The 26,983-nt window shown below is 42.3% G+C and overlaps 1 protein-coding gene across 1 annotated transcript in view; it reads left to right on the forward strand.

The window, feature by feature from the left end:
- Positions 1 to 26,775, forward strand: part of LOC139060012 (protein regulator of cytokinesis 1-like) — a 29,902-nt gene extending 3,127 nt beyond the window's left edge. Inside the window, exons 2-11 of the mRNA XM_070538688.1 lie at positions 2,592 to 2,847; positions 5,144 to 5,377; positions 7,769 to 7,936; positions 10,265 to 10,405; positions 12,914 to 13,052; positions 14,532 to 14,761; positions 15,914 to 16,060; positions 18,185 to 18,445; positions 24,175 to 24,288; positions 25,267 to 26,775. Of these exons, the coding sequence (XP_070394789.1) occupies positions 2,592 to 2,847; positions 5,144 to 5,377; positions 7,769 to 7,936; positions 10,265 to 10,405; positions 12,914 to 13,052; positions 14,532 to 14,761; positions 15,914 to 16,060; positions 18,185 to 18,445; positions 24,175 to 24,288; positions 25,267 to 25,398 (1,822 nt within the window). The 3' untranslated portion in view covers positions 25,399 to 26,775. The remainder of the gene's footprint in view (positions 1 to 2,591; positions 2,848 to 5,143; positions 5,378 to 7,768; positions 7,937 to 10,264; positions 10,406 to 12,913; positions 13,053 to 14,531; positions 14,762 to 15,913; positions 16,061 to 18,184; positions 18,446 to 24,174; positions 24,289 to 25,266) is intronic.
- Positions 26,776 to 26,983: the final 208 nt, after the last annotated feature.

Consider the following 26,983-nt stretch of genomic DNA (forward strand, 5'->3'; position numbering starts at 1 on the left):
AAGGGTATTGTGTGGGTGCCTATTTGACTCCCTCTCAACTATGCCCCATACGTAGTAGTCCATTGGGTTGAGATCTGAGGAGCTGGGAGGCCACATGTGTGGAGTAACGTGGTCATGGACGTTTTCGGCCATCCATTCTTGCGTGGTATGGGCTGTGTGGGATGGTGCAGAGTCTTGCTGGAAAACATACGGCCTCTCACGTGCTACAGCAGCAATCCAGGGCTTCACAACCATGTTCAATACCTCAGTGTAAGTAACAGTGTTAACTCTGGCACCTTGGTGAAAAAAATGTGAAGGCATCCCATCTTCTTCAATGCTCATGACACCCAGGACCATCACTGATGCTGGAAATTTTGTGTGCATGACAGTTGGAACATCCTCAAGGCCACTGCACAGCTATCAATCATTTTTGCAGTTCAGCTTCTGGTACTGGACGAAGTTTTTTTCATCTGAGAAAAACTACAACCTTCCACATGTCTGACAGTGGCCTCGTCAACCTCCACCTCCTTGGCGAGGGCTCTTACCGACTTGCTAGGGTCTTCATCAATGATACCTTAGACGCGACTAATGAATTCTGGTATCCTAAGAGTGTCAGAACACTAACAATGTCGTTTCCTTTGTGAAACTGTGTCCATATCACTATTGGTAGCCTCCAGTTCTTTCCAAACTTTGAACACGAATGATCAGGCAACCTTCAAGAATGTTGCGATCTCTGAATCAGGGTGTCCTGCAGCCAAGGACGCGATAACTGCATGCCTCTTCATTTGCTGAGTTAACTGAAGTTCTGCCATGGTTACCTGCAGCAAAAAAGTATTTGCAGCTATTATGTACCTAGAGGATGGGGGTAATGAAATGCGTGTTCACAAATACCTGCTGCACCCTGTACATAGGAAGGAAAATTTTGAGCTCTAGCTTCCCATCTTAAATGCATCATATTTAGTTCAAGCCTCCGCGGCCACTGTGAGTCTAATTGATCTAAAATTCCGAAAGTGTTGTCACTTGTGACATACAAAGTATTCTTTCCAAACACTGTCATTAATATTGCGATAATAGGCAGCTTATTTAAACAGAAATAATTGCAGAGAAACAATAAAGATATTTTGCAATGTCAGTGTGACATTGCAAATGCTAAATTATTTTTTCGTATTTGGGTTGTTGGTGCTGAGTAAATGTTATTGAAACTTGGCAAGCTCAATCTTTGGCTCTTTTATAATGCAATGTAATGGATTTCACTCATTACCAAAAAAATAACCAGGCTCAAGCAGACTGCTGTCAAAATCCACGACGTCACGGTGAGCTGGTGCAGGAACTTCAAGGCAGTGTCGCCACCTGTCTTTAGTTTTTTCGTCTTTTCTGGCTTAGAAAGGCTCTTCTCTTGGCAAGAGTGGCCTTTTTGGCATTTTATTACAAATGCAATATACTAAGGACAGGCCGAAAAATTCGGCAGAACCCATCTTGCGATGACTCTCCACTGTAATGCATTTAACATTGAGGCAATATAGTGCCACAGTGTATTTCCACCATCGAAAAGCATTCTGTATGAAGTGTGTACTACAGCGGGATTCCTCTCTCCTGCTTCCCTATAATCACTCTGTGCCACTGCGAAGCCTGTGGGTGGCCTACAAAACGCTTCACATACTGGTACTTGTTATCGCTGAGAAATTCATCGTGGGGCAGCCGGGGTCCTCTATTTGCTTCTTTCTGAGCACACTGCTTCATCTAGTGGTGCTGCCAAGAAGCCCGCAAGTAACCTCCAAGACGAGATGCGTGATGCACCAGTGTGTGTGGCGAATGCTAATTGTTCTCACTGGCGACGCACCCAGTGGCGTGTGCTCTGTTTGTTCAAGAAGTTCATTGAAGTGTGGCAAATACTTATTGCACTCATGGCGCAGCTCACTAAAGCGTTGTTGTGAAAGACATTCATTAAAGAGCGGCTCGCACCATCTGGCATCTACACGATGACCCAACTTGGTATCAAATAACTTCTTTGAGCAGTACGTACCCAGTGACGTATACCTAGTTCCGCAAACCAAGTGACATAGGTACCCAGTGCCACATACCTCTTGTCCAAAGCTTGTCTGCAAATTGGTTTGGAGCTTTTCCCTTAGCATAGCTCAATGCACTACCCATTCTACCATGGACTACCAAGTTACCCAGGTTGTCAGGAAAATGGTTGTAGACACAGACAGACGGACGGACGGTCAGTAAGCCCCTGGAAAGTGCGTGAAGTACCTCAACAATTCATTACAACCTATGTGTGTTGTAGCACACACATCACTGGTATAATGCTCCGGTTATGTTATTTGCCAATACTTTCACTAGGTTCGGGGATTTTCAGAGACTGATGCAGCATAAGGAGCTCCATTGCCACGCTTGTGGGGATTTCGGAGATCCTGCAGTGTGTTTTATACCTACATGCTCAGTTTTGCAATCGTCATAGTGCAGTTAAACTGCTCGTGACATTAATTTACTGTGAACTCGCTTGGCCAATGTCTTTCATACAGTAACAAGCTTTGTATTTTGCTTGTGAAGCGGGGTAAGCATGGAAAGCAAAGCATACTGACACCTCTGCTGTTGGTTTTCAAATGCAGCACAGCCACGACGCGTGAAATCTGTGACGTCGTTGGGGACAATGTACGTGCGCTGGCAGAATTGTGGCATGACCTTGGAATTGACCAGGAGGCAATGCGAAGTCGCCTTGGAAGAACTAAGAAGCACGTTGTGAAACTTTTCATAGCTATGAGAGAAGATCAGCAGGAGATGAAGGAGAGAATACTAGCACGCATCAGCTCCTACGCTATTGAAGTGGAGCGTCTGGCCTCGGAGCTTGGCATGCCTGTCACGTTGGTGAGTCTCAAATTCGTTATACATTTGGAATGATCAGCTTTAATGCATCCCCCCTCACCTCTTCTACTGAATCTTGTATAATTTTTTTTCTGTACAAAATGGGATCATGGTAAAGTGACTTCAATTAATTGATTGACTTTATGAGTTTCAGCATGTCAATTGTAACTGTTGTTATCGCATACAAGGTCAGTGGTGTCAGAAATACGGATGTTTTCTTAGCTCTTTTTCTTTTTTATTCTGTAAGCAGTTTTAAGGGCCAACTGCAATCTAACTTCACTTTGCATCAATAGCATATACTACTCATTCGTTACCGATTTAGCCAATCTTGTCAAAACTACAGTGCTTTTAAATGTCTGCTTTTGTTATAAACAGCCTTTAAGTACCGCCTAAGTAGGCAACGTGCCCACGTGGTTCTAAGATGCAATGTAAATCCCAGTCTATGGCCTTGAATATTTTCAGCACTTTGTAAGTGCTGCCTGATCTCTGGGGTCATGACCTGACCCTGTGCTGGTTCTTGACGTTTCACTTTGCATGTCACTTCCAGTGAAAGGTAGTGGTGGCATTTTCTTATTTTTTTGCTCGATACTTGTGACACATCTTCCGCTACTGTTCCAGAAGCAATATTTTGCACAAAGGCTGCTTTGTATCTGGACTAATCAGGAATTGGGCTTTTTACGTGCCCCAAAGTTTCGTTGTAGTTGGCCTTTAAAAAATTCTGGCAGAACCCATCTCACAACAATCGACATTAATGCAATGTGACAATGTTAATGCATCGGCACCATGTAGGGACACACCACATTGCCACTGCCGAAACATGTTATGTATGAGGCATTTGTGAGCAGTACACCTTCTGTGGCCTTTTTATTGCATTTAAGTTCAGGCATTCATTGTGGGGGGGAGTAGGCATGAAATCTGCGTCACCTATTTTGTGCACTCGTTGGGCAGGGCAGACACAGGCACCTCTGTAAGTTATGAAAATTGTCACGCTTCCAAAGACAGAAAAGAGAATGCAACCCCTTCATGAGAGCACAAAAAAAAAGTGCACCTTGCAGCCAGTCTCAATTAGTCACTTTGAAGGCACTTGCCTTTTCACACGAGGCACCATTATGTGTGGTACCTCGCGTGACAGCAGCTGCTGTGGGTGAGAGGGCAAAAAAGTGACAATGCATTCTTTTTCATTGCAGCGAATGTGTAGGCTCCTCTTCTGTAAAATGTATACCACAGTTTTCTTATTACGTGGAGCTTCCGCAGGTTGTGTACACCAAACTAGTAGCCGCTGGCCAGGTTGCTAATTATGTGCATTAACTAGTGCTAGCAGCCTGTCATAGACCTGGCACTGTAGGTCAGTGTTCTGTAGTCTGTGGCCCCAAAAGGCCTTTGTCTAGGAATAAGCACTGATGAGTGTTCAGACGCATCTGCCTAAGTCTGCGTTCACTGTGCTGGTTAAGATAATTTTTCTTTTGTCCTTGATTGACCATGTATCTTTATTTGAACCGAATGTCCTAAGCCTAATTTCAGGCTTGCATTGTCACTGAGCATTGATCAATAATTGTGTAGCATGTTCTTAGTGGTATGGCCCTCTTTCTTTACGTCGGTTCTTGTGTGCGTACTATTGCATTAAAAGAAGGAAAAGCCTTCGATAAAGTCCATAAGAAAACAATGCTTACTATGACATATTCCCACTTTCTTGTGCTATTCGTAATGTGCAAACTACTAGTATTTTCAAATTTAAAACACTATATCTATACATGCTCCTCCTGCTATAACCTCTGCAGGTGTCAATTATGGTCGACTGTCTGTAAATGAGCACAACTTACCCGACTTTATCCTGAGACACTTGGCCCTCCTCCCCCCATTATATGTAAAAGACTGTGGTAGTATGTTGCTTTGTGCATTTCCTGATGATTCATAGTAATTAGACAGTAATTAAATATTAACTTATAGTGCAGTCAGCAATGCTTCATTTTGCATACAAGTTCAATCACAGGCTTGAAGCACATGCACTTCTTTATTGACTGCATGCATTGCGAGAAAGGAGAAATTCTGAACAGAGCATGAAGGCAATAATTCTGTATGGTATTAGCAGCGTGTGACAATGTTCGCAATGACGAGTCTAGCTGCCATTGACTAGCATAAAATGTTTGAAACCTCCACGTGAGACAATGGTGCTCTTAAGCAGGAAGTTGGCTTAACCTGCTAGCAAGCTGTGCCCAGAGTGCATTTGCAGCTGGACCTCTGTCATTTTTCTGTGAACCAGCTGAGCCTGATGTCTTCTTTGGTCCTCTTCCCATCACAGCCAGAGGGCCGTACAGTAGTGCAGCAAGAAGACGAGATGCGAGCGCTTGCGCAGAGGCTGCGGGAAATAAGATCTTCCCGCAAGCGAGAGCTTCGCATGTTGAGAAGCGAGGAGGCAGACCTCTGCCAGAGGTTGCAAGAGCCTGCATTTGCTTTTGGCAATGGTGGCGCAATACCATCGCAGGAGGAGCTACATGAGCTGCGGGAACATCTCCACACTCTCGAACAGGAAAAGGTGTGCATCTAGTCCTTGTTTCTCCTTGTTCATGCATTTCTGACCATTCAATTTATCAAATATTCCCCTCGGTCATGAATCATGAAGTGTTGATAAATGAATCAAAGGTTCCGTAATTTTATTTTAAGGTGGTGGAGATTCCACTGAAAAAAAAAGTTAAGGTGGTAGGGGACTACTTTTTTGCTAGTGAGTCTCCATAATTAGTCATTCCACGTCAAGGTACTGTGCAGACATTCATGTCATGTCTTTTCAATAGAAGAATTGAATGGTGGACTCGAAGCATGTGAATAAGTTATCGGCTGCAAGATATGAGCACAGAGAAACAACTGTTTTGCCATTGCCAACAGACTGCAGCAAACGAGCATTGTGTCATACACGGCAGTGCTTTTGTCGAAGTCTGTATCAATAGTCGGCACACTGGACTGAGTTGAGGCCACATTGAGTTAGCAGAGGGTTCATGTCACCTGCAGCTTCAAGTCCTAGGTGTCTAAAGGAATGAAATACATGTTAGAGTTGTAAATTGCAAGATGAAAAAAAAAAAATCAAAGAATGTAGACATTGCATCTGGCTACAATTTTTTTTTTCTATAAGCTACAAAGTGGAAGTTTATTTCCCTAATTTTAGTAAGAAAGTATTTATTTTGTTCTTGTGGTGAAATTCTGTGCATATTTCATTCGGCTGGCAGACTGTATTCCAAATTTTAGCACCAACAAATATTCTGTGATTTGGTAGAGTGCTTGCAGCACAAGTTTCATCATTACTTTGTGACGTTGCAGAACGAGGTCCCAGAGCACACAGCTGTGTGGGGACCTTCTGTCAGGTAGTTGCATAAAAAGATAAGTGAAATAAAACAGCAGTTCAATGGCAAGAAAAGCAATAAGTTTCGAATGATCACGGCAAGTAACAGAAGAAACACACCAGGAAATAAAATATAAAGCAGATCATCGAATGCATGGTGAAGTGCAGATTATTAGATGTTGATAACAAAATATAGTTTTTTTTTTTTTCAGCTGGGTTAATGAACACATGCTTTATACGTGATTGTAGATTATTCCAAATTGACAGCAGTTATAATTAGTCTGTATACATGCCAATCATAACAATTCGTGTATCTTTGGCAACCATAAATTTTTCTTAAAAGAAAATCTAATTTGGTTTTTGTTTACCGTAGGAATTTTCCCTTTGATGTTAGATGGAATTAGATCAGTTACAGTTCTGAAGAAAGAAAACCACAAGATTAAACTTTACCAGTTTTTGTATTGATAGTAAGTTGTGGGTGCAAAGGTGTGACACATTGCCATGGTAAGCAGTGTAGGCAAGTATTAGAGTAGCTTGATTATGAATGTGTTGGGGTGTCATTAGGTGGGTTGGATAAGTGTTTCCCCATGTTGAGATGCAATAAATGAACTGACTGTGAATGAAAGCAAAGCATAATTTCGTCAAAGTTGACTCGGTAAAATAATGCCGAGATTTGAGCAATATTCTTATGCTATAGATGGACTTCTGTTTTAGGAAAGCAGTGGGGGCTTTCTGCTTCAAGTTGGAATGTTATGTTACACAGAGAAATGAACATTGGTTTACTGCACAAACGGAATGATTGCTTAAAAGTTAAAGGGCTATTCATCAGGCCCTGTGAGGAATTTTGGTTCTACAGTGCAAGTTAAGTGCATGAGTGATCTACTGCTAGAAGGTTTTGAATTAGTTCATTATTGTGGGAGAAATTGAAATTTTGCATTGCATTGCTCCCAGGGGGGTGAGCTTCACTGCCAATGTTCTCTTCCTTTGCCCTGAATGGCGTCCTGACATTCCTTCCTTGCCTTCTCCCATTCCAAGGCCAATAGAACGAATCAGTATGTCACTTAAATTGAGGCGAATTCACAGGCAGCCTCAAAAGAAAGCATCCTTAATACTGCAAAATATTGTGCGATAAGTGATCTACATGGTACCCAAGGAACTTTGTGGAGCAATGCCTCTGTGGAGCAATGCTTCTTTAAGCATAGCTTCTTGGGTATTATGGCTGCAACAGTGGCTGAGCACTTAGAACTACCTTGTGAATTTCTTTTTGTAGGCTGTACTGCTCCTGTAGACATTTAAAATTTCACTATCAAATTATTGAATTGTATAAAAATTTCATAAGCTCTTCTATTCACATTCAAGCATGGGGTACTTGCACACACCTAATTGTCTGTTGGCATGGCGGCATTCGGCCTCGCATGGGCAACCCCCGGTTCCTGCGGCATGTTTCTCTTAACGCGTACACTTTTTCTCTTACCAGATAATTGGCTAAGTTGCATAAATGCTGCAGTTTTTTTTGTTGTTGTTGTTGTTGCCAGTCTGCTCTGGCAGACGTCCAGCTCTTCTATCCCTGACCTGTGGCCCTGTTTGTTCCAGGTTCTGCGAACTTGCAAATTTGTGGCTCTTCAAAGGGAGGTAGTTGCGCAGCTACAATTGATTGGCGCTGAGCCAGAAACAGAGTTCGAGAGACAAATAGTGGACAGCCCCGATGAAGTCATCTTGTCCTTGCAAAACCTTGAAAGTGCTGCCATCTATCTTCACAAGGCAAGTTATTTTTTTACCAGCTTACAAGCACAGATTTAGGGGCTCTCTCTCTCTTTTCTGTCCTTAATTTCTTACTGAAATGAAGGTGGAACTTTCATCTTCAGTTATTTGTGTGCCATACCAAATGATGCTAGTGACAATGGTGGCATTTCAGCGTCAACGTCAGTGACAAAGGTGGAAAAAATAAAAAAAATAGCCCCTGGTGTTCGTTTCTTTTTGTAGAGCAGCGGATATATAAGAATGTTGATTACATAAAATAACTGCATACATGAAGCTGGAGACAAATAGTAAAAGCTCTCAGAAATGGAAGCCTTAAAAAGCCATGTGCCTCCATACATTGAATGCAATGCAACAGAAACATAACAGTGCATCGTTTTACAGTGAAATAAGTACAGTGAAAAAAAAAAAGTTATTAAAGGAAGACACTAGCAGTGCAAAAAAAAAAACTTCCCTCTTGTGACATGCATGTTCATGCAATACATCATTTAACAACACAACCAAGCAGAGTAAACATAATGCTAACAAGATGCCAAATTGTGGTATTTGTGATAATTGTGATGTGATTGGGGTGAATCGAATACAACATTCACAAATATACTCTTGTTAGAGTATCCCGCACTAACGATAACCTGCCCGTGTATTAAATGAGTAGTGTTGCTTTCGAAACAAGTTCATATAAGCACTTAGACGTGCATATAACATCTAAATTAACATGGAATCCTCGTGTTGGATATATAATTAATTGAGCCAACCACTTCCTGGCATACTTATGCCAGCCTCCTTTAAAATTACAACTTTATAAAATTCTGTTACAGCCAAAATTAGAATATGCTGCAGCTATAAGGGATCCCTTTCACGAACAGCTAATACATTTCCTTGCACTAACCCAAAGCAATGCTACTCATGTGTGCAAGTCCAGAGGGAAGCTAGATAGAATGGTAGAGAGGAGGGAAAGAGAGGCAGAGAATGGGGGGTGGGTAGAACCGATGCAGTCACTAAACGAGTGGATAATAGCCTTGCCACTCTTCGCTCGCAGTTCTCATACAATGTGGAGAGGAGGGGGGAGGTGACATGGGAAGGCAAGGAAACACTACTTCTGTGGACACGACAGCAGTTGCGCACAAACGGGATAAATTCAAGTTGAAGGTATGGTACGGTGCATTTCTGATATTTATGGAAAAATAAACACCACACAGATTTGTTAAGCTGACAACTTATGCAGGGCTGCAGAAGCAGAGCCACATTAAAGGGTACCGTAGGGTCTAGACGACACTACGGAATCGGCGACATGTCATATCAGCACTTCTGTGCCTGCCACGGTAGCATTGCGACTGTGGCATTGTTCGAAGTCGCGGGTTTAATCTCGGCCTCCGCAGCTGCATTTCGACGGGGGCGAAATAAAATACACTTGTGCGCTTAGATTCAGGGACACATTAAAGAACACCACGGTGTCAAAATTAATCCAGAGGCCACCACTATGGCGTGACTCATAATCCGATTGTGGTTTTGGCACGTACAGCCCCGTAATTCAATTAAAGTTTAATGCTTGTGCCACGATGCAATGCGCTGTGTGAGGAAAGGAATATGCTTAACCCTCCCGGAGGTTATGAAGTATGGTGCATAACAACATCTCAAGCAAAAGCTCTCGCTGTTTGTTCTGTGTACTGCTCGGACAACCAGCAGTGGTGCCTGTAAGCTAACACTTAACATCAACTTGCCACTGGCATGTTGAACTAAACGTTGAACAAATTAAACATTTGCAGTCGACATCACCCTAATTATTGTCAAACAAAGCAAACAGCACAGAAAGCTTCGCCTACATCGATTCCTACAGTGCGTGGGATCTGCATATTTTTTCCTAGGTGAAATTCAGAGAAATGCCATGCATTTAAAAGCATGCTGCATTTAGTAATAAGTGCGAAACTACTATCAAGGTACAGTGCCCAAACTGTTTGTCTTGGAAGTCCCTTCGGCAGTGTTTCTAAACTGCATTTGTTCTTTAACTTTCCATAGTTCTGTTCTACATGTCATATAATTTTTAATGTTTCTTTGTATATTATGTAAGTTTGATAGGAAAGTAAATGTTTGTATTTTCGGTTGTAGATATTTTACAAGGAACATAATGAAGTGTGTTGTAGATAATACATTATATTCGATGAGTAGGCTGCATTGTAAACATGTCATTTTGCTGTTTCTGAGTAGGCCTCATAAGGGATAATTTTGCTGCCTGTGGTCAAAGTTGGCATTTGTTTCCAGTGCTTTCGAGTTGCAATAACCAGTCCTCTTATATGAGCCCCTCTGTTTCTGTCTTTGCACATGTGTCCACAGTTGAAGGAGCTCGAGATAGCACGCCGTGAAGAAATTTCTGCCCTTAAAGAGCAGGTTAACCTTTACTGGGAGCGACTCAACGTGCCCGAAGAGCAACAGTTCAGGCATGCCAGTGGCCTCATCCCAGAAGCAATTGCCAGAGTAAGTTCCACTCACACACACTGTATGCCCTCGGCCTGTAACTCTTTTTTCTCGTACGATGTTCAACCTGCTGTGAGCGTGTTTTCACTTAGTCCCACTGTGGTCACTCAGTGGCTATGGTGCCAAGCATAAGACTGCAGGTTCCGTTCACGCCTGTGGCGACCACATTCCAGTAGGGCTGCAATGCTCAGATGCTCGTGTGCCGTGCTTTGGGTCCACGTCGACCTCGAGGTGGTCACAATTAATCTGGAACCCTCCGCTAGGCCGTCCTTCATAGCCCCCTGTGCAACTTCGGGATGTTGAAACCCTGCAATTTTTCGTATGCACCAGCATGTATGTACTAGTTGTTACATGCCAGCTGTTCTGCAGTATGTCAGTATGTCTGGAACCAGGGCCCTTGTATTCAAATCTGTAATTTATGGAACCTTTATCTGTTGTGGCTTCCGACATATGCAACGACATTTTACCACTTGTCCTTTACTGGCTCGCTGATGGTCCTGAGTACTCGCCTAGTGCTCGGTTACTATGAAGCCTCTGCTGAGGCATCACATAGTGCTGTGGTAGTTGCCTTTCGAGCTTTCCCGACTACTGTCCTAAAATGTACTGAAGCTGGCCACAGATAGGGGTTGTAAGGTGAGTGGTGGCTGAACATAGCTGTAAAAGCAATTCGTAAGACACGCATGCTCTGTCATTGGCTTATAGGTTGGCGTGCACAGCACATGGTATTCTTTTTGGTGGGGGGTTTGCTTCATTTGTGTGCATGGCAGAGTCTAGATGATCAGCTGAACTTTTCTCTCGGATACTCTACACATAAGCCTGCATGTAAGTCTTCACACATTTAAATCATTTTTTTCAATCTCAATTTCAGCTTCCAACTTCTTTTTTAGACAAATTGACAGAGGTGCACTCAACTGCCATTTATAATAGTATTGTGAACTTTTAAATAAGACAGTGGCATGTTGATCGTACACGCTTGCACTGCAAATGTGTTTGTATATCTTATCTTGGTATTTTATTAAGCCTTTTATATACTCGGTGGTATGGATTTCTAGAATCCATACATGCAACATTGCATCGTGGATAGACAGCACCTTTGAGGAAGTCTTGGCAGGCTTGCTGTTGTGCAGTGCGTGTAATAATTTGCTAGAATATTTGTAGGAAATTTTATACTTACTTTGATTCAATTGGATAATGCTGTTTTGTGCTCTGCGTTTTTCCCCTTTCATTCCAGTTTTATGACAAGTGCAGTCCCGTTTAGCTTTCAGCAATTTCTTTATACATACTGCAACCAAATTTTTATTGCATTAGTGGGAATGAGAAACAGTAGATAAGTGATGCCAGCAAAATGACAACCAGACAAACACAAGCAAATACAAATATAATACACTTGAAGTGAATTACATATGCAAAACTACTTGCATATGGCAACTATAAAGGTCTAATGGCAACGAATGAACAGTGCCAGATATTGAATTCCACTCTCTTATTATTTGTAAAAAAAAAAAAATTATCTATTTGAATCGAGAAAAGAGGCATTATGTTCAATGTGTGAAATTGAGTACAGCCATCTTTAGCAAGGGCCATGACTGTATCTGCAAAAGCCTGCGATGGAGTTAATGATAACACACAGCCATTTATGGAGATTGTGTGATAATGCAACAGGAGTATGTAGTTGGAAGTTCAGTGACTGTAATGGCTGTTGAGGGGGACAAGCTGCGACCATAATTTTTAAATTAAATTTTTTTGATGCATACTTCAGTGCATATATTCTGCACTGTTTGTACGAGTAGCAAACCAGAGGCATATTTGAGAAATAAGCTTTTATATAAGAGTAGCTTAGTATTGCATGGTATCTTGGATGCTAAGTGCTGTACAAGTGGCCTGCTCTGTTATTTACACAGTGTTGGGAAAGCACGGAGTGCTGTCTGATATAGTGCGTTATAATTAACTACAGGGAAAAGCGACGCTGGTGGGCGCTAGGGATTGCCAGGAAGTGTTGACTTTAGATCGGCTGCTTCATTGGAGATCCAGCACACTTTGATAATGCATTCCGGTAAACAGTTTAATTAATCGCAGTGGTCAAGTCTCTCTTATATTATTCAAAATGCAAGTTTTCTGCATTATGACATAATAAATTACAATTTTTCATAATCAAACTTGAACAGTAATGGCAATACACTGAAAGTTAAAACTGAGGCTGAGCGTCGCTTTTAACTATGTGTTTCTGTTTTCATCGCTTATTTTTCCAGTATATGTGACTGAACTTGATTCAAGGATCATAACTCATAACCCATAACTCACACTCCCATTGTGAATAGTGCTCGTTAAGGAAAACATTGCATGGGCAGTGGTACCAGATTTCAGTCTGTTGCACTCAGCTTTATGGTGTCTGGCATATCCTGGATGTAAGAGGTGTTGCTGCTGCTGATGTTTCTGTTGCTGAGCTTGCGCCGTGATCAGTTCTGTTAATTTGCTCCTCTTGCTGCTCGTTTGCCCCTGTCCTGGCAGCTGAAACAGGAGCTGGCAAGGTTAAAGGACTTGAAAAGGCAGAGGTTGCGGGAGTTTGTGGAACGCACAAATGACGAGCTGATTGCATGGCGTCGGAAGTGCTGCGTGCCAGAGACGCTTGAGCAGGATGACCCTGAAGGTTTGTGGCATCTTGAACTTCTGCATTGTGCAGTGTCGCTCACTGTTAAAGGGTACATGTAGTTAGCATTCTCCCATCAATTCTTGTTGAGATATAAGATAAGAGCTCAAATGTCATTTTAGTCTATTTTCTGAAGTGAGTGGTAGGGGCTAGGCTGTTGCTAGAGAGATGCACCGCTTGATGAGAACGCGATCAGTCACTCACTCCTGCTAATTTACAGTTAAATGAGGTTGTGTAACATTTAGTCAGTCTAGAAGTTACGTTTCTAGTTTAGACAAAGCAATTTATTGTTTGGACAATTTCTCAATGTTTCATCACTGTTTTGGTATGCTAGATACTTTTGTCTCTGGTTGTTTCTTTTAGTTGTCAATGGCATTACATACATTAACTAACATAAATAACACTTCTTTTTGTTCATCATCATATCCACTCCTTATATATTTTTTTTTTGTTAAAGAATGAGAAAATACTACTCAATGGATTCTATATCACGAGCATGTCTTTTTTTCTTCTTCAGAGACTTACTCGATTCATTAGGAAATTTTGCTATTTAAGTACTTAGGTGCCCCCTTCAAGAGCAAGACTGTACTGTATGTGTGTGAGTGCCTCTGTACAGATGTCTTTTGAATTTCAAAGTACCCTATTAAAGAGATGGTAAAGAGGTACGCTACATCTGTTCGTATGAGTAAAGTGTAACTTTTTGAATTTCTTGGACAAATTTTTTTTCTGTCAGTGTGGGAACCATAACTTGTGCTTTCCATTTCATGTTTTGCACCCCAATGGCAGCAGTGTGGCTTCATGTGCTTTACCACGTTTGTGCTTGTCACTAATGTCCTCGAGCAAAAAAATCGTTTGGTAGTTATAGGATTGAGTCCTTGCATACTCTGGAATGCAAGATATATTTATTAGGACTCGCAGTGCCAGTGTGGCATTAGTCGGGGACCTCACAGACTTCAATGGACCAAAAATAACATATAACAGCAAAATAGTGCATTTCAAGGTTTTAAGGATCCTAATGCTTTATGGCTTACTGTGCAATTCATTAGCATGATTTATGACTTAGTACTTTTACACACAATCTAGAGGACAAAAACATGTGAAGACATGGACAGAATTGCAAATTGAATTCATTGGTGTGCTGACACCAATGAGTTTATATCTGGACATGACATGCTGTACATTCGAGTAAGCTTGCCTCATCGGATGTGCATCATGTTGTCTGTATCCAAACTTCACCCAGCCCACTATTAAAAGTTTGGAAGAGCAACATTTTTCTTGCTTTATTCTGGGCAACCTTGAGTGTAAATTTTCATCTCAGTCTTGTCACATCGTGCCTAAACATGAAAAAAAAAATGTATTTGAACTCCAGGGTTACGGCAGACTACTCCAGATTGCACCAGCAGCACGCCTGGTAGTGAATAACATGGTACATAGATACAAAGCTTCGCTGTCCTACTGCTTTTGCTTCTGTCTTTCCAGATGTCTCGGAAGAGCATCTAGAGCAAATGGAGCAAGAACTGAAGATGTACAAAGATCTCTACGCTGAGAATAAAACCATCTTCGCCAAAGTTGAGCGCCGTGAAGCTCTCTGGGCCAAATTCCTGGAGATGGAAAAAAAATCAAATGACCCTTCTCGCTTGAACAACAGAGGCGGGCAGCTCCTGCTCGAAACAAAGGAACGCAGCAGACTACAAGCAGAACTGCCCAGAGTATGTCTGCACTGTAGCGCTTGCTGAAAGCCTTGTGCTAACGGAGCCAGAGTTCTGTCCGCAGCTCTTAAGCTATGTGCAGAGGGGTACAGAAAGCCTTCTGTCCTTCTGTAGATTCACACTTGCTTCAAACAAAATTCCAAATAATTCAAACAAATCTCTTAACTTTGACAGGATTTGCTACATTTTCAAACTAAGCCGCTTCAAAATGCATCGAAGTGAACTCCCAAACTGAATACTTCAAACATCCTGGCATTTCAGCGGGGCAGAGAAAGATGCAATCAAGAATGCCGCTCGACTGATGCTGACGTACGGTAGAAACAGTCTAGTAAACTTTTGCAGGATTGTAGGAATAAAACCTACTAGCCAGGAAACATGCTACGTGAACAAGCTAACATTGCACAAACTAAGCTTCAGCAGCAGTTTTGTGAGCTCTACTCATTAGGAGTGTGTGAATATTTTATCTTCGACTTGGGTAGTCGCTATTCATATATGCTCATATGTTAAGTTTTGCATTCTTCAAGCTGGCAACTGTGCACTTTATACCGATGGCCAAGCAGACGTAGAACAAGAGTAGTTGCATAGTGGAACATGCTATAGTATGTTGCTCAGGGAGCCAGACTTCGTTATCTAAACTGCTATCATTCGAGCTCGCCGACGAGTCCTTTGTAGGCAAATAGATTGCTTGTTTTCTTCTAATGCTCCATTATTGCTTTTAATACACATTCGATAGCGGGCAATATAATGACAAACTTGGTAACTTTGTGAATATATGAAGACGTAAACATTGGTGGTGAGAACAAAAGTTCATTATTCAAAAACTATTCGAAATTGGATTTGCTTCACGTACAACTCGTGTTCGATTTGGTCTCAAAATTAACTATTCACACACTCCTGCCGCCAGATTATCATAGGTCTACAGATTCGTTTCAGCTTTTCAGACATAAAGCTTTGCAATCTGATTTATGCCATGTTCCAGAAAAATTTGTGTGAAATCTATTACTTCTGAGAGCGCTTTGCACCTTTTCCACTTTGAAGTTTAGTTTAAGCTGCAACATTGCTCCAAGAACATACCGATGCTGCAATGCATGTGTTGCCTGTTTGTTGCACATCATTCTTGTGTGCTAAGCTTGCGATATGTTTTCCGCTCAGCTGGAGCAGGAAATTTGCTCCTACATTAAAAACTACCGTGGCAGCAAGCAGGAGGTCTTCAACAAGTGGGGAGACAAGTTCTTGGGCCATATCGCTGCGCAGAATGAAGCCTACTGCTTGCAAAAGGAGCAGGAGCGACTGGAAAGGGTGAGATCAACCATGGCCTTTTGCTTTAACAATTTTTCTTCACAGCATCATCTGGCACAATGTTAGTTTCATTCTGATGGCTAGGGGGCATTTGCTACAACTTGGCAGCTTTTGTGTGCCTCGCTTCGAGTGTGAATTAAGAACTCCATGTGGTTGAAATTATTCCAGAGCATCCATTTGGGAAGTCTCTTGTAGCCAGCCAGTTGGTGGCCAGATTGCCAATGCAGATCTAGATACAATTTGGACTATGCTACTAGTCCACACTTTGCCCCTCTCTTATGTTGCCCCTCCCCCGCCCTTGTTCTGCTTACAAATGTTAAAGGACATCATTATCTTGGCAGAAATACTGCATGTAAACTATGTCCATCGCAACTTGTATAGTTGCCTCGGTCATCGCATGATTAAAGCAGTAATGGCATGACACTTATTCCTTGTCACTTTCTTGCTTTAAATCAAAGCCAAACCCTCTAAAACACTGGCAAAAATAATGGCAGCATTTCTTTCTAAGTTTTTTTTTCTTGAGTTAAAGCATTAGAGTGCCTTAAATAATTTGCTTATTATGGTGTAATGTGACATGAAATGAAGTGAAGACCAGGGCAGGAAAGAACATCACTTGCACCTCTGCTGAAAAGACTGGCTTGCATTCTCACAAAGTTTCATGCAAACAAGTCTAGAAAATTTCAACCCCATTTTTCTTTTCTTTTTTTATGTTGTACTGTATTTAATGTCCAAACATTTGTGTACCGAATGTCTTAATTCCAGCCAAATTTTGAATTCTACGCTTTCTACTCATCGATGTTCTCAGTTATCGTTTGATTTAAAATTTTCTGCTTTAGACAATCAAGCTAAAGGATGGTAATTTTTCAGCTCATATACAATTAGTTGTCCATAAAAATGCAATATATGCTGTTTTGCAACACTTTCTTATGCCTGGTATGAAGCCAGAACCTGGAACAGGATATCCTACTCTTCCCATTTCCAGGAGGAATAGAAAAATAATATATCAGATAGTAAGAAACAAATTATATTCGAAATAGAATACACTCTATATTGTATATAAACTCATCCATTTAGCTTTATCAATGAAGGTGGATGTCCGACGCGCTTCTCGGCAAATCCGCACAACAGAACTAATCCATGTTTTTCGTGCCTCAGTGCGTGTGATGTAGCTACACGTCGCAGTTCACTGTTCGCAGCATCTTGTAAGAGCTTTCACCTGTGAGAAGCACGTGGTAGTTAGTAGAACTTTGAAACTATTGATTGGCAGCAGTGTGTTCCTATCACAGTCGCAGAGTCCATGTGTCTTCTGCTGGTGGACCTGATCGAATGACCTGAGGCTAATTTAAGCCATTAGGATGAAGAAAAATGCTTTTGTATTTCAGTTCTGCCCATACAGAGTTGAAACAAACTCTTGTTCATTTCGTACAGCGCACACACAAAAGGCTAGAAGCAACGACACGGCACGCTATCATTGGTACACTGCTGTTCTCAAAGGCTGCCACTCGCACTCACTGGCACTTCCCTGAATGAAATGCAACTACTGCATGGGTGTATTTTTACGTATTAATGCAATAGCGCTAAGGGCCCGTGTAGCAGAAAATCCGGCATCCAGTGTTGACCGTCATTTCGACAAAAATCATTCCCAACCACAGATACCTGCCATGCAGGCCCTCCATGTAGCTCAAAGAAGTTACTGAGCTTATTGAATTTCTCAAAGTAAGATATGTCAGAAAATTTGTAAAGTACGACTTGCACACAGCCTGCAGACATGATAGCGTTGGATTGTAATTTGAATATACGAGAAAACATCATTATGCTATGCGGAAACTCGCACAACCCCCTTTTCCAGCATTTCTACCATGCATAGACCAGCCACGGAGTGGCACGCCCGGTAACAGTGTGATCAGTACTACAGCGTACTAGGCTATGGTCTAATCGATAGACTCCTTTAAAGGTTTTGTGCTACACACAGAGTAGTCCTCATAATCCTGCTGTTGTAAGCATTGTTGAGGCAAGAGATGAAACCATGCAAAAGAGTCAATCCAACAAATGTCTGGAACATTGCCCAAATCGCAAAGCAGTTACAGCTTGTGCAACTACAAATTAATTTTACTTTACATGCAGGAAAGCCGTCGTAAGGCAGCTAGACCACCCTCTCGAGGCTGCCTAAAGGAAGGCTGTCCTGTTACGCCATCCCGCACCGCATCTACAAAAATGTCCAGGTTGGTTGCAGGCAGCAGCAGCTGCAGCAGCTTGGCCACGCCTGGGCGAGCCACTCTGACCAAACAGTTTTCAACCAGACAAACACCGCGTCGCGCTGGTGGTGCCAGCACTTCTGCCCGGAACATTGCCAACAGGCGTCGATCCCTAAAGCGGTCGGCACAGGTACGTATTGCAGTTGTTGCCATTCGTGTAGTAGTGAAACTAAATTTCTGCTGCAACTGATGCAAAAATAGGAGAGCGTTTGCACCTTGCTGAAATATAAAGTCTTTAATTCTGTCATTTATCGTTTCCATACCATTTGGGGCAAAAACAATTTTAGATAGACATAAATGTAGGCAAATCTTGATTTCACCAAGTATGATGTGTAACAAACAATTCTTTTTTAATTTCTTGATATTAATTGCATTCAAAACTACAATTCGCTCTGCAGAAGTCCATGCACATAACATAAGTTTATGTGAAGAAAGCGGCCAGAAAGGCAACGTGGCAGCATGAACACTACTTTAGTTGTCTTCCTCTCCTTCTACCCCAATCTACTAATGGACAGTCGCATGTGTACTCGCGATCTTGGTGACCAGCTCAACACGCACCATGATTGCTTAGTGGCTGTGGTGTTCGATGGTAAGCACAAGGTTGCTGGTTTGAATGCCAGCCATGGTGACCGTATTTCGATGGGGGCAAAACGCGAAAACACCTGTGTACGCAGATTCAGGTGCACATTAAAGAATCCCAGGTGGTTCAAGTTATTCTGGAGTCCCCCACTATGGCATGCCTCATAATCGGATTGTAGTTTTACCACGTGAAACCCCATAATTAAATTTTTAACTAGCTGAACATTGAGTTAAATATTTTAGTTTTGAGCACACAAAGGCTACATCTGAAGCTAACAAATCAAATTTTTAGCCTTCTTTGGCATCTTCATATACTGTATGTATAATTATTTTCTTTCATATTTAAAAGACAACTCCGGTGATTTTTCAAGGTCAGCAGATCTGAAGGAAGCATGCAGCATGCAATCAGCAAATTTCAGTAATTTTCTTGAAAACATCAGTCTTGAGAGTTCTCATTTCCCTCGTACCACTTGCCTTGCCTACTTCTCAGCTACTGGCCACATTTGTTATGGCGTAAAAGGTGGTATATGCAGAGCATGCTGGGAATGAATGGCGGACAGACAACACAGCCGACGAGTGAGCAAGTCATTGTTGTAGCCCGGGGGAGGGGGGGTGGGGGTATGGGGGGGGTTGAACCTCACCCCAACCCCCCCACTTATCTGACGAATACACCCCCACCTTCTCTCCTTTGCCACCGAATGAAGTTTCAGGAGGTGGGCTCCAAAAGAGCAACATGGGTAAAAGGGAAAACATGAGTGTGAAAGCGAGGTGAGGGATAGTGGCAGTCCGAAGGGTGGGGGGAGGTGTCTGGGGGAGATTTCCTCTCCCATGCACAGAATATTGCGGCCCCACTCATGGCAACCCTCTACCTCATTCTGGATCGTGTGAACCATAACTGGTGAGGGGGGATCAAGTGCTAAAAAGTCTACACACAGATAAAGATGGGACGAGCGCTAGCATAAAACTTGGGGGTATTGTTGCACCCTACCAGGCCTTCGTGTTGTCAAAGAGCTTCTCATTTCTGGTACCTGACCGAATGGTCGATCACTGTGCGCAGAAGAAAAGCATTCCGAAAATGTGACTTCCTCGTCTAGGATACGCAGCATAAGCACCCCGCCTGTAAAGAATTGGAGACTTTCGACGCACAAACCACATGTATGAAAACTACCAAAAACCAAACTACATATGCACAGAAAGTTAAGACATATTACATGACACACATACTAAGCTAGAAGAACTAAGGTTGTTGTAAGTCCAAGAAACAAACAGTTCAAAGTGGCTCATGGTAGGGTGGACAGGAGACGAGGGGTTTCCGGAAGGGGGTTGCCACTATGAGGGGTGACGACGTAGAAGCCGCCTTGATGTCGGGCAGTGAGGAAAAGATGGCACTTGACAACCGGGGACGACCACTCAGCAGTCAACCTGCATCCGAGCTGCAGTGCAGGAATAATCAGCCTGCCCAGCAGACGACTTGCATGCGAGCCCCAGTACTTGGCGCATATGCGGCCATTAGCCAGGCCACAAAAGATGCTCCTCTGAACAGCTGACTGAAGAGACACCTTGCCCGCGATCCGCAAGGCTCGCAGCAAGGGGTTGCACAGCAGGCCCAGCCACACTCCGAGCTGCAGTACTCGTGCTGGTAAACGTCTTGACCAAGGGCAATGGTCGGGCGGCAGCTCCACGGATGGCCATGTTCCCTGGAGCCTTGATCGCCCGCGTCCAACACTACGGCCTGCTGTCTTCCGTCACCTAGTGTCTTGCCATGCGTGGCCCAATCGTGGCATAACACATCTTCGGAATAACACAGGGCCATCGCTGATTTAGTGAGATCACTCGCATAAGGTGAAAGCATCTCTGTGCACTTCACCGGTGTTGGCACCATTTTCTTTCACTCGTCACACTGCCCCTTTTTCTTCTTTTTCTGTCCCTTGTCTCCGACTTCCATTATGTTAACAAACTTAAGAAGCACTTGCCGTTAGGCTAGTTTATACATACTGCTGAAAATGAAAACGGGTCAAAAAATGGTACAAAAAGGAAAGACCTACAGAACGCTTATTTGCACGCGGCAAAATATATAAAAGACAGGGATGCTGGGCCAGGGAAGCTAAGAAACTGCCACAACAAACAATTGGGAGGGCAGGTAGATGAATGGCCTCGAAGTCCATGCAGAAACAAAAATGTAGGAATGTCAGCAGCTGCCGTGAGGTTCAACAACCCGGTGAATGTTGAAGAGTGTGACTAAAGGAAAAGAATGTTAAGAAGGAGAGTGGAGTGACGGATACGAGGAGTGGGGGCGGGGAACATGCATAAAAGGTGTCAAGAATGAAGTTGGTGGAATATTATGGACATGGGGCGGGAGCGTCTCGTCGCTGCGCAATCGCTCAACACCAGACGGCCGTGGCCCGTGACCTAGCTGAAGCTCTCCTACCTTGTCGTAACACGTGCGCCTTGCTGCGGAGAGCCCATCCTAACTAAATGTCCCGAGAGCTTTCAGAATAGATAGGTTTTAGGAGACACGACACTCAAATCTCTTGGAGCTAGTGGTTCTTATGTTACTGTGAACTACAGATGCCGTAATTTTTGCAAAGGCTTCTAAACAGGAAGAAGCCCTGCAGGCCCTGCTTCAGACTGTCTGCCTCGTCAATTCCCGAATGTGATCAAATAACAATATGAATCACATGATGACTACAATACCATGATCACAAGTTACTTAACATCTCTTCAAACACGTTGGACAGCAGGTTACCAGAAGTGAGTGAAACTTGCATCATATGATACTATCAAAGTTCTAGCACGAAGCTTCGTTCCTGTATATTTAAACCTAGCGTAATATAGCATGCCCACAATGCTGAGATCTTGAGTGAGTGATAGGCGACTTGCAATATAGTGCCCGCACTCTTCCGTACGTAGCCATGGCTGTACCTCTCCATAGAAGATCTGGCTCTAAGACAACGGTTATCTCCACTGTTACCTGGGCTGCAACAAGTCTGACCTGCAAACAAGAAGACACACAATAGTCTGTGTCGACATAATGCCAGTGTATCATCGTTAGAAGCAGGATCCGGCCTAACAACCCTGGCTTGTCGGCGTCGTATCGCTACTATGTACTTATTCCATAGGTTGTTTTACAGCTTGCTTCATCATCCACCCTACATCAGTCCTCCTGCATGCATTTCACTCCGCATTGGTCATCCCCTTCAAGTTGCCCGGCCATGTGCGCACACTACCACTTTTGCTTCATCATTCTTTCCATGCTCAGCCTCGGACTGGAATGGCCTTCCACACAACATCGCCACTATCACCTGCCCATCCACGTTCTTTAACTGTATAATTAACATATTTAACAGCGAGCAAACTTGTACCTAAACATTGCTTCCTTGTGAATTTAATATCTTTTATTTGCTACCCACCCTTTATGTAATACCCCCAATCCTGGGGGCCTTTAAGGTAATAAAGTGAAGGGCTCTGTCTTGTTTTTGTGTGACCTCACTTTTAATGCTGTTCGTTTTTCCAAGTCGTATACCAGCTAGATCATCAACACATTATATAAATGCATGAATTCCTAAACAAAATTTTAGTATTTAATATCAACATTTTGAAGATAGCATAAGGATGATAGCATAATTTCATGCAAAGTGGCTGCATGCCTTTGCTTAACTTTGACAAAAGTTTTGATTGTGAAGTGTTGTTTCGGCAGTGCAAAAACGTGCATTGTCATTGTTAAAGCATTCATGTCTGGGAGTGCTAGGAGATTTTCTTTGTGTGGTGTACTCTCTCTCTCTGTGCGTGTGTGTGTGTGTGGATGTGGATGGGATGGCACCAAAGTGGATGGGAAAACGTCGCCACAGTAGCTCAATTGGGAGAGCATCGCTCCCCACCTGCAGTAAGTTTTTTTTTCATCCACTTTCATTTCCATTACTTTATCATTTCTTTAATCCAATTATTAAGTACAATTAATTTCCACTGTGCTCTTGGTGTCTGTTTGTTGGCTTCTTATAATATGATTAATAAAAATCAGGCCCCTTGCTTACCCCCTTTTTTTCTCGTTCATTACATAACTAAGGTGTTGAATCCGGCAACATCGATGCCTTCAGGTAGCATTTGTGGGTTTATTGACGAGTTGCCTTCACATACAAAAAGAAAAAGCTACTCGTGATGCCTGCGGTAGAAAGGATGTTCCACATCTGCCGCCAAGGTTTGCGAGTGGTGGTGCTGGCTAATACTCCCAGGGTTAGTTCCAGTAGTAACACAAATACCCCACAAAGTGGATGGAAAAACGGTGCTGCAGTAGCTCATTTGGTAGAGCATCGCACGCATAATGCGAAGACTTGGGATCATTCCCCACCTGTGGCAAGTTGTTTTTTCATCCACTTGTACTTATTCATTGAATGAAAGAAATATAAATTAATAAAAATTAATTTCCCCTGTGTTGTTTTTGGTTCTGTTTGTTGGCTTCTTATGATTGATGTGTGTGTGTGTGTGCGTGTGCAAAGAGTGATAGGAGTGGTAGGCCCACCCCCCTCCCAAGATAAATTTCTGGCTACACCGCTGGCCTGTGAAGCAGCAGAGAGGATCAGCCTTTCTGTACAGACGTGGGAGCGGCCCGCTACATGCTGACCCGTGTTCCGAAGGACCAGAATAAACTTTTACCGTACCATACACCACTGGAGCTAGTGATCATGAGCTAGTCTTTGAATTGAGAAGTTGCTGTCATGAAAAGTTACATTCTGTGTGGATGGGCGAGAGGTGGGTGGAAAGTGGGGTTGTGTTGTTGGTTCCATGAACTTCAGCCCTCGCCAGCAGCACACACACAGTTTGAGCTTATGTTGACAGCGTTCAGCTGAGATTAAACCTATCACAGTCGCAGAGTCCATGCATCTTCTGCTGGCGGACCTGAGTGAATGATGCAAGGTTAATTTAAGCCATTACGATGAAGAAGAATGCTTTTATATTTCAGTTCTGCCCATGCCGAGTTGAAATAAACTCTTGTTCATTTCGTACAGCGCACACACAAAAAGCTAGAAGCAACGACATGCTGCGCTATCATTGGTATGCTGCTGTTATCAAAGGCTGCCACTCGAACTCACTGGCACTTCCCTAAATGAACTGCAACTATTGCAAGGGCGTATTTTTACGTATTAATGCAATAGCGCTAAGGGTAGTCTAGAGGGACTATACTATACTTCCACTGTGTGGAAGTATAGTTAAAGTTCACTTGGTTGAAGGGAAGCGCATATAATTGCAATCCTGACAGCCCACCTCTTTTTTTCATTCCTCTAGAAAAAAGCCGCCGCTAGTCGCCAACTACTGCAGGCAGAACCGGGTCCTTCATCTGGCCAACATTGCCCAACTGTTGCCTTGGTGTCTGGTTCGAGCTCAATGGACAGCTTCACAGTGGGTGTCTGAAGCATGCAAATTTTCTCTGACCCAGAAAATTATGACTAATACCCTCGGTGATCTTATATAATGTACTTTTGTGGTCTGTTAACTTATATAAATATCAAACCTCTGTGCATTGGCGTGCATAGAGCTCATGTAACCGGATTCATTGCAGTGTGTTAGTCATATGCATCTTAAGTTCTTTGAACATCTTAGAATCCACACTTTTAAGAACGTTCATTTGCACTCTCCTTTTCATTTTAAAAATCTTGGACAAGCTTTGCAATGTGTTCCACTGCGAATGATGTGTTACCAAAAATATGGTCTTATTCTCTTCTGGTCGCTGTGTTTGAGAATTCCTGGATGTCTTTCCTAAAGCATTAGAGGTACCAGCAGCGTAAATTGAAATGCAGACAGAACAAATGATTGTCACACTAGTAAGTATTATGTCAGACTGTTAAGTGCAAGCACTCCGTAGCCAGTTTCTAAGCATAGTGCAGTTTGTGAATGTGCAGATGGAGGACAAAACCTTGCATTCTGGCATATGCTCGCAGATGCTGCGTTCTTGCTCTTCCTGATGGAGAAATTTCCTGATATTGCATATGAACAAACACAAAGAGCACTAAAAACACTCATGCGCAAAATCGAGTCTTGACAACAGACACTTGCTTCGTCAGAGAGTGCAAGAATGTATTTTCGGCAAGCACTCCTAGGCCCTACAAATTTTTATTAACGATAGTGTGTTTCTGAGTCTGAATTGTTATAAATGCAGGTGAAACTAGAAACGGGGCAAGGCATTCAAGGTGTTTTTGATTTGATCACTTTTTAATTTGTGCTAATAGAACCATGTGAAACAATAGTGCCCTTTATCCTCTGCTCGTGTTTTGCTCCTATTAATTGATCATATGCCCTGGTGCAAAGCAGCAGCATTAAATGACATGAAGTTCTGCCTCATTCTTTCTTCTCATGCTATTACTTTTGCTTGCCTTCCAGGCATTCCTGGCGAGTGCTTCCAACAAGCCGATCACAAGCACTGTCCTTGCTGAGACGCCGAAATCGACGCCACAAGGACCGGCACAACAGCTCGACTCCACAGATCTTGCACCGTTTGAAGAGAAACAATGAATAGTTTCTTTTTCTCTTACATTTCTGATTATTTGATGGGCAGTTGTGTCTAAAACTTTTCCTACAAATTATTCCTGTTGTCAGAAAGCTGTAGATGTGTGTAAATTTATGTGCATATTTGTGAACATGAGATGCATTTTTGTCCATCTTGTGTAGGGCTAATTTTATGCTCTGTTTTTGTTATTTTATTGTGGAATAACTTAAGTCATTTTGAGAAGAGTATCATTGGCTTCTGTGCAATTAAGAAAGCTAATATGACCAAAATGTTAATGTTCCGTTGTACCCTAGGACAAGATTTGCAAAACTTCGAAGTGGATGCCCATAAGTGTTCCTTCTGGAAGTCTAACAAGTCACATTCAACATCTTCAGGATATTTTAATGCAACATACTTTCATAAATTTTTATCCTAGGACCCGTTGTGCTTTGCCTTTTTATCTTTTCCACTGGCAGTATGTTTTGTTTTAATGTACAGTATACTATTACACAAAATAAAACCAATAATGTTGTGATCATTATTATACAGCCTAGAATATATTGCACAATTCATAATTAACATTGTACTGGCAACTATATTCAGTGTACTGCCATGCACAAATTTTAGAGCATGGGATATACACAAAAAATTAATTGAAAAAATTATACAGTCAATCCATCCACCCTGCAATTCAAATCTGGACGGCATACTTCCCTGTGCCTCAAATAATGCATTCCTTATTCCAGGCTGTGTTCTAAAAACATTGTTTTTATGATTATGATGCAGTGCAAGCTTTTTTCATCCAGTACAACGGCAGGACACTGCATAGTGATGGAAATAACGCTTATGCTTTAACCAAGCATTTTCTCCCAGTAAGAGTAACTATTTTAGCATTGTAGAATGGTAATTTATTATTTTGCTCTAGTTTAGTGTATTTACTAAATTTACTCTATTTGTTTTTTTCATCAGTCTTCCTTCAATAAGCAAAAGTGTACTCTTGATGCTTCAGTAATTTATGCTTGCCACTCGTATATGCCGACTATGCTAAGGGGCCTATCTATGTGATGTGACATCACATTTGCCTGATTCCTGTACATATTTGTATTTGAGCATTTCTCTCCCATGTACCATATTACCCTTGGATGCTGCCTTCTCCCAGTCAAAACTAAATTTGGAAAAATAGGTTTGGCAAACTTTTTTTTCCCCCTCTCTTCAACTTAAGATGAATGCAACACTACTGGCTAAAACTCGGATAAGCTGTTCTTCAAAAGCAGACATGCTTAAATTTTCCATGTCTGGTTTGCTTCATACAGATTAAAGCCGTCACTCAAAATTGCTGTCAGAGGACTTCTGTACGAAATGATTGATCTGAAAATAATAAAAAAAATCATTTTCGTTGTTTATGTTGTTGTCTCTATAGATGCATACATAGCAGCGACTTTTAAACAGCCTGTAAAGCACTACAGAACACTTGTATGAAAATTGAGAAAAAAAAATACCATTCCGTGAACTTGTGAACAGTTCAGTGGATCGGTAGTGTCAATGAGCAGCACTGTAGGTAATCGGGAAGTCTTGATAAGCACACCTTTGCCCTATGGTAGAGTGCGAGCG

This window comes from Dermacentor albipictus, chromosome 5 (assembly GCF_038994185.2).
Source record: "Dermacentor albipictus isolate Rhodes 1998 colony chromosome 5, USDA_Dalb.pri_finalv2, whole genome shotgun sequence".
NCBI lineage: Eukaryota > Metazoa > Arthropoda > Arachnida > Ixodida > Ixodidae > Dermacentor > Dermacentor albipictus.